This window comes from Peromyscus leucopus, chromosome 2 (assembly GCF_004664715.2).
Source record: "Peromyscus leucopus breed LL Stock chromosome 2, UCI_PerLeu_2.1, whole genome shotgun sequence".
Classification (NCBI taxonomy): domain Eukaryota; kingdom Metazoa; phylum Chordata; class Mammalia; order Rodentia; family Cricetidae; genus Peromyscus; species Peromyscus leucopus.
Window position 1 is genome coordinate 57,221,257 of NC_051064.1, and position 12,456 is coordinate 57,233,712.

A 12,456-nucleotide genomic window follows, 5' to 3' on the forward strand; every position below is an offset into this window, starting at 1 on the left:
CTTTGGTTCTGCCATTTGTAAATTATTTTTGAATGTTTAACTAAAATTTTTTTTTTTACTGCTTCCATTTCATCAACAGTTGCAGGAGAAAAATAGTATACTACTTCACAGCTATGAGAATCATATATAAATATTTTCCATAAAGTATGAGCTTAAATCATGTCTGTTACCTAACAAGAATAAAAGGATGCACCATCAGGAGAACTGAGACAGCTGGGGGACTATAAGACAGCGAGTTAGAGGCTTTGCTAAGAGAACAGTCTAAGAACTACAGGTAGCGAGTGGGTTGTGCACATAAGACAAGGTTTAGCTGTATAAAGGATTATATAAATTGCTGGTCTAAATTGCATTCTTCCTTTCTCTTCCTCCCTGCCCTATTCTCCAATTTAGGTTTATTAATTGGTTTTCTCATCATCTAAGTAACTTTCAGTTCCGTTGGAGCTGGGAAGATTGGTAAGTATAATGTTTATCCTACCTTATTTAGAAAAATTATATTGGAGATCTCCTAGTCTGTAAAGTATTTGCAACTCAAAGACCCGAGTTTGATCACCAGAGCCCATGTTAAAGAGCCCCAACATTGAGCCCTACATAGTGGTATACTCCTTTAATCCCAGCACTCAGGAGGCAGAGGCAGATCAATCTCTGTGAGTTTGAGGCTAGCTTGGTCTACATAGTAAGTTCCAGACCAGCCAGTACTACACAATGAGATCCTGTTTAAAAAAAAAAGAAGAAGAAGAAGCAGCCAGTCCTGGAGGCATGGGCTTCTAACCCCAGCACTGGGGACATGGAGATTAGCAGATCCCTGAAGCTCACTGGCTGGCCAGCCTAGTGAGAAACACTGACTCAAAAACCAAAGTGGGTGCACCAGGGAACAGCACCCACGGTTATCCTCTGGCCTCCATGCGTGTGCACAGTACATGAATATACACATATACAAAAGAACCTGCATATTTAAAACACACTTTAAAATAGTCTGTTGTGCTGGGCAGTGGTGGCACACACCTTTCATCTCAGCACTTGGGAGGCAGAGGCAGGCAGATCTCTTGAGTTTGAGGCCAGCCTGGTCTACAAGCCTGGTCTAGAGTTCCAGGACAGCCAGAGCTGTTACACATGGAAACTGTCTTGTTAAACCAAAAACAAACAAGTCTGTTGTCTCCAGTATTTATCTTATTGGTATTTAGTTACTATATGTGGATGAGATAATAGGTAGAAAGACCCTAGTATACTCCAGGAAATGATGATTATATATACAAAAGGTTATGTATATGAACTTAATAAAGCCACGTTTCCTCCTTAGGTCAGATTGTCTTACTCAGGATCTTGAAAGTCCCAAACCAAAGTTTGTAAGAGAAGTTCTAGAAAAATGCATGAGGTAAGCTCTTTGTACTTTCTCCTTGATGTAGGTTTCTTCGTTTCTCTTGAAGGAGACTGCTTGAACTGGCTATCATCTGATAGGCTTTCTCTCTCCTTGGCATGTCTGATGCAGTATTCTTTCTTAAATCCTGCTGTTCATCCATTGTCCACCTCACATTTTAATCAGGATTGGGGCTACAATTGGATTTTATGTGAATTAGGCCAAAAAGATATCATGAGCGTTTTCTCATTTTCTAAGCTTGTATTTTTTTTCTAATCTGTGTTTTCTTAGCCCTCCCCTACAGTCATCTATTTAAAAAGCTTTAGTTTCTAAAAATAGGATATGCTTTGGGGGAACTGTGATGTGAGCTCTTAATGTGTATTTTTGAGGGATAGATGGGTTTAGGCTTTTGGAAAGACACAAATTTCATATATCTACAAATACTTTTCTCTCTGGGTGTGGTATATCCCTCTCTCACATCCAACCCAATATTGTCTTCTGCCAGCCTCTATCTATAACATGATGTGTAAACACTTTGTCAGGCGGGAAGAAACTTGGCTTTTACTATCTTCCATGTATTTCTTTGGTGCATCACAGCCAGCCTCCCAGCCATGCCACCCTTACCTTCTCACCCAAGCCGCCATCACTTCCTGTCTCTCACCAGCAGACCTGTGGGCCCCCAACCCCCACTAGTCAGTACGCTTTGAAGCAGGCCTCAGTTTACCACTGTGCTAACTCATTCAGAGGCCTGAAGGACTTCGTCCCCATTTGCTTCCTGGTTATCCACTGAGTTGGGATGTTGGATCCTGGCTTTTTGGGCAAGTTGAGTACTATCAAAGACTAAAACGTGAGACCTTTTCTGAGGCTCTTATTTGTGTTATAGGTTGTCTTACCATCAACATATATTAGATATTGTTCCTCCCACCTTCTCAGCGCTGTGTCCTGCCAACCCAACCTGCATTTACAAGTATGGAGATGAAGGTAGCAGTAAGTAATGAAACCACAAACCTCTCCTTAGAGTGCACCGTGCTCCGAAGCCAGCTAGTGACTGATAGGAGGAGGAGGAGTTGACACTTTCTTAGAATTGTATTTCTTTGTTTGAAAAGTGGCCCATCATTAGCCACTAGACTAAGGATTTTGTTGTTATCTAATTAGTAATTATTAGCTTATAGCTTTTTTTCCTGTTTATATTGTTTACAGTGTTTTGTATATGACATTTTTAATTTGGTACAAAAAATAGTAAGATGAATTTATACCTGGAATGTACTGAAACTGAAGGTGCATTTGTTACAATGGAGACTTCTTGAATTAGTTATCATCTTGTCTTCATTAGGGTTACTAAATGATGGAACACCGTGAGCAAAAGCAAGTGAAGAGGAAAGTGTTTATTTGGTTTATATTTCCATGTCACTGCTCATTGTTGAAGGAAGTCAGGGTAGGAACTCAAACAAGCCAGAAAACAATATAATGCTGCTTACTGGCTTGCTATAGATGGACCTTATGGAAGCATTTTCACAATTGAGATTCCCTCCTTTCAGATAACTAGCTTGTGTCAAGTTGACCTAAGACTAGCTGGCACACATCTGATGCTGGGAACACTAGGGCACACGGCAGTCTGCTTCAAAAGTAAACTTGTAACCCTGACTTTTACCATTTGGCCCCATGGGTTCTGGGACTGCACCATGAGCCAGAGCTGCTGGAATTGCTGTGGTCTTTCTCCTTTGCACAGCTGGCGCTCTGTGAAGGCAGTGTGTGCGGTGGTGGCCAGAGTAGACGTCAGGTTACCCAGCTGTGCTGCTGGGGTTGCACTGAATGTTCTAGTTCATTCATGAGCCTCACATTTTGTGCTTCAGGGAAGTTCTCTGTGTCTGAAAGCTCTGCTCTTCCTTGCTTTGTGCAGTTATATTACCTCAGTACAGAAAGCCCTTTTTATCTCTGGTTCCTGTTTCTTCCTCAGGTCTGGCCCAAGTTTGTTGTTTGTAAATAATTTTAATCTTTAGAAAACCTATTTCATAAAAATGCTTTCTGTCTACTTCTAAAGTAAATTTCTTGGTTCCCCAGCTAATGTGTAAATTCCCTGAAGACAAAGGGTTCTTATTTTCTTGTGTATGTGTGGGATTTGTTTGTTTGTTTGTTTGTTTGTTTTTCATAGAATTCCCTTCCACTTTCAGGGACAGGCTCACAGCAGGTGCTGGCTGAATGACTATCTGTGTGTGACCTGTTGTAATAGACGTCAGTCATTACAGGTCTTAATGTTGTCTTATGACCCTGTGTCAAGATTGCCCTTTGTGTTGCCATCGTCTGCACTACATTGAAAGTAGATTTCCTGTTGCTTTGATGATGCCTTTACACAAACATGACTTCTACACCATGAGCACACCTCACAAAACCTTAACCAGTAATCGCAGAGCCTCTTATGTTGGCAGCCTTCACCTTGCTTGAACTCATTTGCCCCAGAAAAGGTTGTTGGCAAAAGTGACCAAGAAGCTGTTGTGTGCTCTTGAGTATCAACATGAGAATTCTCTTTCAGTCTAGATGAAAAAAAAAAAAATGAGGGGAGCTTTCCTATATAGGATCATACATGGTTTCATGCTGATCTTGACGGAACTGAAAGTGTTGATTGGCTTCTCATAGAGTAGACTGTCAGCCTGATCTACCTTCCCTCTGTTCTGTGTTTAGATTCTCTCCCTGGACATTCCGTGGCACTCTGTTTATCTGTTGCTTTTAAAAGTAAGGCAACTAATGATGAAATCTTCAGCATTCTGAAGGACGTACCAAATCCTAACCAGGATGATGATAGCGGTAAGAGAATTCCTTCTTCAGCTGAAGCACATAGGCCATGTTAAAGCATAAGCAGAGCTCTGAGGAAACATGAGCTCCATTAAATCCTTTTGGGTGCTCATACAGCAGTCTCTCTGCTCTTCTTAGGACCTGCTTATTTCACCCCCTTACCTAGGAGGCCCTAAAATTCCTATGAAGCAGCTTATATTAAGAATAGAGGCTGGGCTGGACAATCCCAGTACTTGGGAGGCAGAGACAGGCAGATCTCTTGAGTTCGAGGCCAGCCTGGTCTACAGAGCGAGATCCAGGACAGGTACCAAAACTACATGGAGAAACCCTGTCTCAAAAAACCAAAGGAAAAAAAAAAGGAATAGAAACCATCCTGTGTGTGGTAGTTGTACGCCTTTTATCCTAGCACTTGGGAGGCAGAGGCAGGTGGATCTCTCTAAGAGCCACACACTGAACCTAAGGCAGGTGGATCTCTATGATCTCTATGAGTTAGAGGCCAGCCTAGATTACATAATGAATTTCAGGCCAGCCAGAACTGCATAATGAGGTCTTGTCTCAAAAACAAGCAACAGGTACAAAAAGAACACCAACCATGTCCTACATACAAAGCAAATCACATATAGCTTAGTCAAGGTGGTTTTGTTTTGTTGTTTTTTTAATATTTCTGCTTTTAGTATATAGAGGGATTCCTAATTGGGAAAACTTAGTGTGTTGGATATTTTTGATGGGATTGATGTTTTCTCTAAATTATAAGCTATTACAGCACTAATGCCTAATCTTTACTTAGTATATACCACACAGTTTCAGCCAGCATTGTTGTATTTTCCTGGTATGAGTGAGGAAATGGACAGAATGACATACAAGTTTACCTGCTTTGTGACTGGATAAGGAAAGATATACTGCAAGAGTTGCTCTAATACTTATGACATACTGTGAAATGTGTAATTATCTATAAGTAAATCAGTATGTTGCACAAAAAGTCAGATCAGTAGAGCGGATAACAATTCTACAGAGACAACCATCTGGTGCGAGTACACCTAAGAGGTGTCAGCCAGACATGCTAATACTAAGTTTAGACTTTGGCAGATGTCTTAAGATGGAGGTTTGTACCTGAAGTTTTCCTGGTCTTACCTGACCCACGGTCAGGACAAATCTCTCCCACTCAAGTGCCCCAAGTAAACACACAGAGACTTATATTACTTACAAACTGTATGGTCATGGCAGGCTGCTTGCTATCTGTTCTTATATCTTAAATTAACCCATTTCTATAAATCTATACCTTGCCACATGGCTTACCGTATCTTACATCATGCTTCTCCTCATAACAGCTGGCAGCATCTCCCTGCCTCAGCCTTCCACCTCCCAGCATTCTCCTCTCTCCTTGTCCCGCCTACACTATCCTTCCTGCCTGGCTACTGGCCAATCGGCGTTTTATTTATCAATCAATCTTAGCAACATATATTCACAGCACACAGGACATTCCACAGCAGAGGTTTACAGGGTTTACTGGTTTTGCTTTTTATTAACATTTGACACTTTCTAGACAGAATATGAAGGAGGACGTATGTGCGATACTTTTTAAGGAAATGGGTCATAAGCCAGGCATGGTGATGCAACCCTGCTAATCCAAGCAATTTGGGGTTTGGTCTGTATATCAAGGCCAGCCAGCCAGCAGTCTATAGTGAGACCCTGTCATAAATTTACAAAAAAAACCCAAAACACTGAATTTTATAGAACTGGGAAAATTGTTCCATAAAAGAGAGAATTAAGGGTATACTTTCTTGATGGGGTTGAGATAAGGTCTCATTATATAGCTTTGGCTGGCCCTGCTTAGTTTTATATTTTGAGAAGCCTTTGATTGTTTATTTCTACTGACAGATTATTATATCAATGTCTTAGGAGCACACTGTCTGCTTAGCGTTCCAGGGTGTGGTGCCAAGGACTTACTGTCCTAGACATTTGTTAAATCTTACTGTAAATGTTTTCAGATGAAGGTTTCAGCTTTAACCCTTTGAAGATAGAGGTCTTCGTACAGACTCTGCTGCACTTGGCGGCCAAATCCTTCAGTCACTCCTTCAGTGCCCTTGCAAAGTAAGTGTGGCATTTAACACCAATGCTGTAGTAATTTTTGCCTAAAATTGTTAAATATGAAGATCTTACTACATAATTTGATAGCATGAGATTCGGTTTGTGGTGGCCAAAATGTTTCCCATGGTTACGTGTGTGTGCAGTGTAGATGTGCATGTAGTGGGTGAGCTAGTACAAACGTAGGCTGTTGGGATGGTTGTTTACATAGGCAGAGAGGTCTGGCCTATCTAGACATCTTTCCAAAGACAAAGCGGAGTGAAAGCCCACCCAAAGGTTGGCTTCTAAAGAGACAGCAAATGTGGTAAGAATCCAAAATCAAAAGAGAGCTCTTGTAAGTTGGTGGCAGCTTCTCTGCAGGCCGAATTCTAATGCTTTATGTATTTAGTGATTACTCTGGTTATCTTGCATTTGCATATTGTATTTTAAATTGAATAACATTAAAGGGGCTTTGAAAACACTAAAATGGCTTATGTGTAATTATATGGGTATTTTTCACCTTTGTTTAAAGGTTTCATGAAGTCTTCAAAACTCTAGCAGAAAGTAATGAGGGGAAGTTACATGTGCTGAGAGTTATGTTTGAAGTTTGGAGGAATCATCCACAGGTAACAACTATTTACTTAGGCATAGTAAGATCCTGGCTGTGGGGCAGTGGTGGCGCACACCTTTAATCCCAGCACTCGGGAGGCAGAGCCAGGCGGATCTCTGAGTTCGAGGCCAGCCTGGTCTACAGAGTGAGAGCTAGGATAGGTACCAAAACTACACAGAGAAACCCTGTCTCAAAAAAAACAAAACAAACAAAAAAAGATCCTGGCTATGTAGATATGTAAATTAGAAATTAATTATATTTGAGCCGGTAGAATGGTTTTCAGATCTTATAAACTTGGTGTTGTGGAAATAATTGATACATTCCTTTTGGTAAATTTTTAAATTACATTGATTTGTTGGCTGGGGGTTCATGGGAGAGCCACGGGCCTGTGTGAAGTCAGATGACAAATTTCAGGTCACTTCTTTCCTTCTGCCATGTGGGTCCTGGGTATTGAGCTTGGGTTCTCAAGCTTAGCTTCAAGTGTCTTACCCCTGAGCCATCTCACCAGCCTTGATAACATTCTACAGATAGCATTGTGGTTGGTTTGTGCTATTGCATTTCCACATATATTAGATGCTGAGTAATAAAATTGTTGCTAGACAACAATATTTGGTAGGAAGTAGTTATGCTTATTCATTTCTACAAACAAAATCCATAAGATGCTGTTTTTTAACTGGAAATTTCAGTTGAAATTACACACACACATGCACATACCACAACATTTTGTAGAGGTATTATCAACTAAATTTTCCTAAAGATTAGGTGCTACCATTCAAGAGTTTCTTTCCATGCAATCTTCATTGTTAATGTAGTATTTCTTACAGCATTAGAACCTAGCAAAGGGCAGAATAAGTCTAAAGACTGACTAGTTAAGTCAGGAGTGGTGGCACATATCTGTCTGTAATTGTAGCACTTGGGAGGTAATGGCAAAACAATCAGGAGTTCAAGGCCAGCCTTAGCTCTATGAGACCCTATCTAGAAGAGAAAATAAAACGATGACCTATTGCTTAAACTGGTCAGTTCCATCGCCATTGAAATAAAATTTTATAGCCTGCTATTTTATTTTTATAGCATTATCATTATGCCTATTATCAGTCACACCTGAGCCTGTCTCTGTTCTCATTGTAGATGATTGCTGTCCTGGTTGATAAGATGATTCGTACACAGATTGTTGACTGTGCAGCAGTAGCAAACTGGATCTTCTCATCGGAGCTGTCTCGGGATTTCACTAGGTTTGGACCAGAATTTAGAGCACATATATGAGACTCTCTGTTTGCAGTGCTTAGAGAACATGAACTGTGTGAAATAGTTCCTATCACCTAGTAACATTTTTTATGAAGTTACACAGGTTTTAAAGATGATCAAGGACAGGACAGCTGGAGTTGACATACAATGAAAGCAAATGAGCTCCAATTAAAACTCTGTAACAGTTCTTTAACTTCTCCACTCTACCTGTTACTGCCAGCACACACTGGTCTGAAATACACTGAGTCCTGAGGTGACAGATGTGATCACAAGTTTAGAAGGGCCAACAAGATTGCTCAGTGGGTTGGGGAGCTGAGTTCCCTGGGTTCGATCCTCAGAACTCACCTGAAGGAGGGAGAAACCCAACTCTGTTGGTCTTTTAGTAAGGGGTGGACAAGTCTGGGGTATGGTACAGCCTTAGCACACTTAGGGAGCCCACCTGAGTCTATGAATGGAGATAGATGCTCACATACATAACTCACAGCAGTGGTGAATTAAGTGTTGCTGGAGAAGAATGCCCAACTCTGCCCAGAGGACAGAAGGCCCTGTCAGCCCTTAGGAATGAGTGTCTGAAGAATTGTGATGTCTCTGTAAGACAGCTTAACTTACGTTAACCAACAGCTGTATTATGTTAAGGTTGTTTGTTTGGGAAATTTTGCACTCGACAATTCGTAAGATGAACAAGCATGTTCTGAAGATCCAGAAGGAGCTGGAAGAAGCTAAAGAGAAACTGGCAAGGCAGCACAAGCGGGTAAGTCGTGTGCTGATCCTGAGCGGTAGAGGTTCTGACAGTCTGCAGCGGCCACAGTCCAGGGCCTTGACTGCTGCCTGCCGTGGCACTGAGGGGGACCACAAAGCATTTTTCCCCAGTTTACCACCAAGTTTGACTTCCTAGAGAAGGACATGTACATTTCTGAGTCTGGCACAAGAGGAAAGGAGACAGCTGTAGATGCTGTGTGGAGAGGGGGGACAAGTCAGTCTCAAGTTCCAACTTATCAGAATATTTCATGGTGACAAAGATTGTGTTTAGAACTGCAGTTCTCAACCTGTGGGTCACAACCCCTTTGGAGGTTGACAATCAGATATTACAGTTCATAGCAGTAGCAAAATTACAGTTATGAAGTAGCAATGAAAATAATTTTATGGTTGGAGGTTACAACATGAGGAACTGAATTAAAGGGTGGCAGCATTAGGAAGGATGAGAAGCACTGGTTTACAGGGAAGCAATGAGCTGGCTGGATCCTGTGACTTACAACAGTGAGTATTCTAACTGGGTAGCGGTGGCACACACTCAGGAGACAGAGGTGGTCCAGTCTCTGAGTTCAAGGCCAGCCAGGGCTACACAGAGAAACCCTGTCTCAGAAAGGAAGGAAGGAAGGAAGATAGATAGATAGATGAAAGTGAGTGTTCTCCATTACAGTATTTTCTGGTGTTCAGTGTATCCGCCAGAGTAGAAGACAAGGATATTAATAAGTTTAATAACTGAGCTGGCCATAGGGGAGACACCTACCTCACAATCGTCACCCCACTGCTGCTACCAAGACTAGTACCCCAGTGCTGTCACTACAAGATCAAGCCCTTTAGTGAAGACCCTTCCTTCCCGGGGGTAGGAGCATAGCTCCTTGACAAAAACCGCTTGCCTGGCACCGAGAGCTCTGACTCTGAGTCCTAGCCCCGCCCACTCCGCACCCCAGAGAGGAGCACTGGGGAGGTGGAGGCAGAAGACCCGGCATGATTCACGGCCAGCCCAAGCACAGCAGAGCCTGGTGCTGTGGCCATCCCCGTTCTTGGGACCGTGTACACCGACTGTTACTTTGTTCCTGCGGCTTCTGTAGCGCAGTGACGATGACGACAGGGGCAGTGACCGGAAGGACGGGGCCCTGGAGGAGCAGATAGAAAGACTACAGGAGAAAGTGGAGTCTGCGCAGAGTGAACAGAAGAACCTTTTCCTCGTCATCTTCCAGGTAGCCAGCTCCATTCCCTTAGTGTGGAAAGTTGCCGTTTTTAATCACACAAGTACAGAACTTTGCTCACCATTTAAATATCTGTCCAATTATTCCATATGGTTGATGATTTAGGTGATTGCTTCCTTTCCTGTGAGCATTTTTGTACATAGATTGTTATTACATGCTGTTTTCTTAGAACAGAGGCCAGGACATATTTCTAGAAGAAGCTAAAGGATTTTTATTTTATATTTTTTAAGATTTATTATGTATACAGTGTTCTGCCTGCATGTCAGAAGAGGGCACCAGATCTCATTACAGAGCCACACCATGTGGTTGCTGGGAATTGAACTCAGGACCTTTGGAAGAGCAGCCAGTGCTCTTAACCGCTGAGCCATCTCTCCAGCCTGAGGCTGAAGGCTTTAACATGAAATCTCCCCTTGCTAAGCTGGCAGTGTGGGGGTCGTGAAAGGCAGGAGAGCATAGCACAGGCTGGTGGAGCACTCAGGGTTGGGTGTGTCCGGAAGTTAGATCCTCCCTAATGCTTCCTCCACTTTCCAGCGCTTCATCATGATCTTGACTGAGCACTTGGTACGCTGTGAAACCGATGGGACCAGCATATTAACCCCGTGGTACAAGAACTGCATAGAGCGGCTGCAGCAGATCTTCCTACAGGTTTGTGTCAACACATGGTTTTCAGTCACACGGGCTTTCCAGTATAAAAGCCCTCAACAAATTTCCATGCCTACCACTGTAAAAAAGTCCTCAAAACTATACAGGAGGTTATATAGCTAGCTCTTGTAGCCTTTTAGTTTCTGTCCATTTGCTGACACTACTTTTCATCAGAATATTTAGACAAATTGGTTTTCTATCACTCAGACTCTGGGTTGCCATTTTCTGTGGTAGGGAGCCAGCATAGCTGTAATCTAAAATGGGTGTGTGGGCGGGCGGGGTGGAGAGAGAGCACTAACTGTTGCTGTTGTAATTAGGTTTATAAAGGTATTTTGAAATCTTAACTTCCCGTGGTAAACTATATCCACAGGAGCAAGGTAAACTCTTTGGGGTCTCTGGACACAGTACCAACACCTGCTTCCAGATACATTTATTGATGTGCAGGGGCATGAAGTTCATTCTACCTCTTCAAGACATTAACTCCCTAAGTTCTCCTGTGTTCTAGAAAAGCGGTTAATTCAGAAGTAATTATTCTTAAAGTTCAATTCTGTAAGCCTCCAAATAGTAATTCTCCCCCGGGCATTTGTAGTTATTAGCCAGTTCAAAAGGTAACTGAGAGCCCCTAGTCCTGTAGAAATTTGAGTATATTTTAGTCTTCAGAGAAAAGGTTCTCATTTTCTGATGCCTTGGCTCCCTAGTCAAGCTAATTTTCAAAAAGCTGTAATGTACTGGGTCCTGACTTTTGGGACGCCCTCTGAAGCTGTCTGTGGTGTAGACCCGCCGTGCCTTGCATCAAGGATCCCATCCTATGAAGGCGTCCAGAGCTGGGTTTGGGTTTACATCATTGTATGTTCCTCCACCCTTCCCCGCATGGTCTCGTAATGCTGGGGCTTCTCAGAGATGTGTCAGCATGACTACTTTCCCTACTAATTGTCCTTCCTCAGCATAGGTGGGCTATGAGGGAAATGTTGTGCAAGGTTTCTGCATTTGGTTTCCTAACACAAGCCTCTTTTCTGTGTCCGCAGCATCACCAGATAATCCAGCAGTACATGGTGACCCTGGAGAACCTGCTTTTTACTGCCGAGTTAGACCCTCACATCCTGGCTGTGTTCCAGCAGTTCTGTGCTCTGCAGGCCTAATAATCATGTTTCTTCCCTTTTTATTATCTTGGAATAATTGTCTTATTTTTGATGGTTTGAGTGTTTGCTTTCTTGTAGTAGCCTTTCACTTCCTAAAGGAAACGGGGAGGAGAGCGAGGAGTATGACATTACCCTTAGTTGCCCTGAAGGGCAAGTATTGCTTGATGACAGCGATGTTATGGTGACTGTAGCATTGTACATATGTGAGACACAACTTTCCTGTGATGAATTTGATACTTTTCCTCCTTAGGGCCCAAACAACAGGTTTGAGGTGTGTGAAATGCAAGCTCAGGCTTGCAAAGTAGTAGATACAACCAACGGACTATCTATCACCAGGGAGCCTAGCTTTTCTCTGCTCCTGGGTAACATGGCTGGAATAAACTGAAGTTACATTTTTTAAGCTTTGGTATTTCATGATTTATTATCTTAGTCTCTTTTCTTACTGAAGGCGTACTAGCCTCTATCCGAAGCTATTTCTTGCAAATGTTTTCAAGTAGCCATCTTATGACACTACTTGTTAGTATAGAAAGTTATTAGTACTAACCCTCAAATTTGTCTAACTAGAAGTCACCCAGCATTCTTTAAACTGTGATCTCAAGGTACAATGGTGGTGGTAGCGGTTTTTCTACCTCTCAGGTG

At 42.4% G+C, this 12,456-nt stretch overlaps 1 protein-coding gene across 3 annotated transcripts in view; it reads left to right on the top strand.

The window, feature by feature from the left end:
- The window catches only part of Ncbp1 (nuclear cap binding protein subunit 1), a 41,007-nt gene extending 28,790 nt beyond the window's left edge, over nucleotides 1-12,217 (top strand). For 2 of the 3 annotated variants that reach the window (XM_028882791.1, XM_028882793.2), the window contains 11 exons: nucleotides 391-453; nucleotides 1,298-1,372; nucleotides 2,238-2,341; nucleotides 4,034-4,156; nucleotides 6,133-6,235; nucleotides 6,741-6,834; nucleotides 7,947-8,050; nucleotides 8,700-8,814; nucleotides 9,899-10,027; nucleotides 10,568-10,681; nucleotides 11,704-12,217. In XM_028882791.1, coding sequence (XP_028738624.1) covers nucleotides 391-453; nucleotides 1,298-1,372; nucleotides 2,238-2,341; nucleotides 4,034-4,156; nucleotides 6,133-6,235; nucleotides 6,741-6,834; nucleotides 7,947-8,050; nucleotides 8,700-8,814; nucleotides 9,899-10,027; nucleotides 10,568-10,681; nucleotides 11,704-11,817 — 1,138 coding nt within the window. In that variant the 3' untranslated portion in view covers nucleotides 11,818-12,217. The remainder of the gene's footprint in view (nucleotides 1-390; nucleotides 454-1,297; nucleotides 1,373-2,237; nucleotides 2,342-4,033; nucleotides 4,157-6,132; nucleotides 6,236-6,740; nucleotides 6,835-7,946; nucleotides 8,051-8,699; nucleotides 8,815-9,898; nucleotides 10,028-10,567; nucleotides 10,682-11,703) is intronic. The other variant, XM_028882792.2, reaches the window with a different exon arrangement.
- Nucleotides 12,218-12,456: the final 239 nt, after the last annotated feature.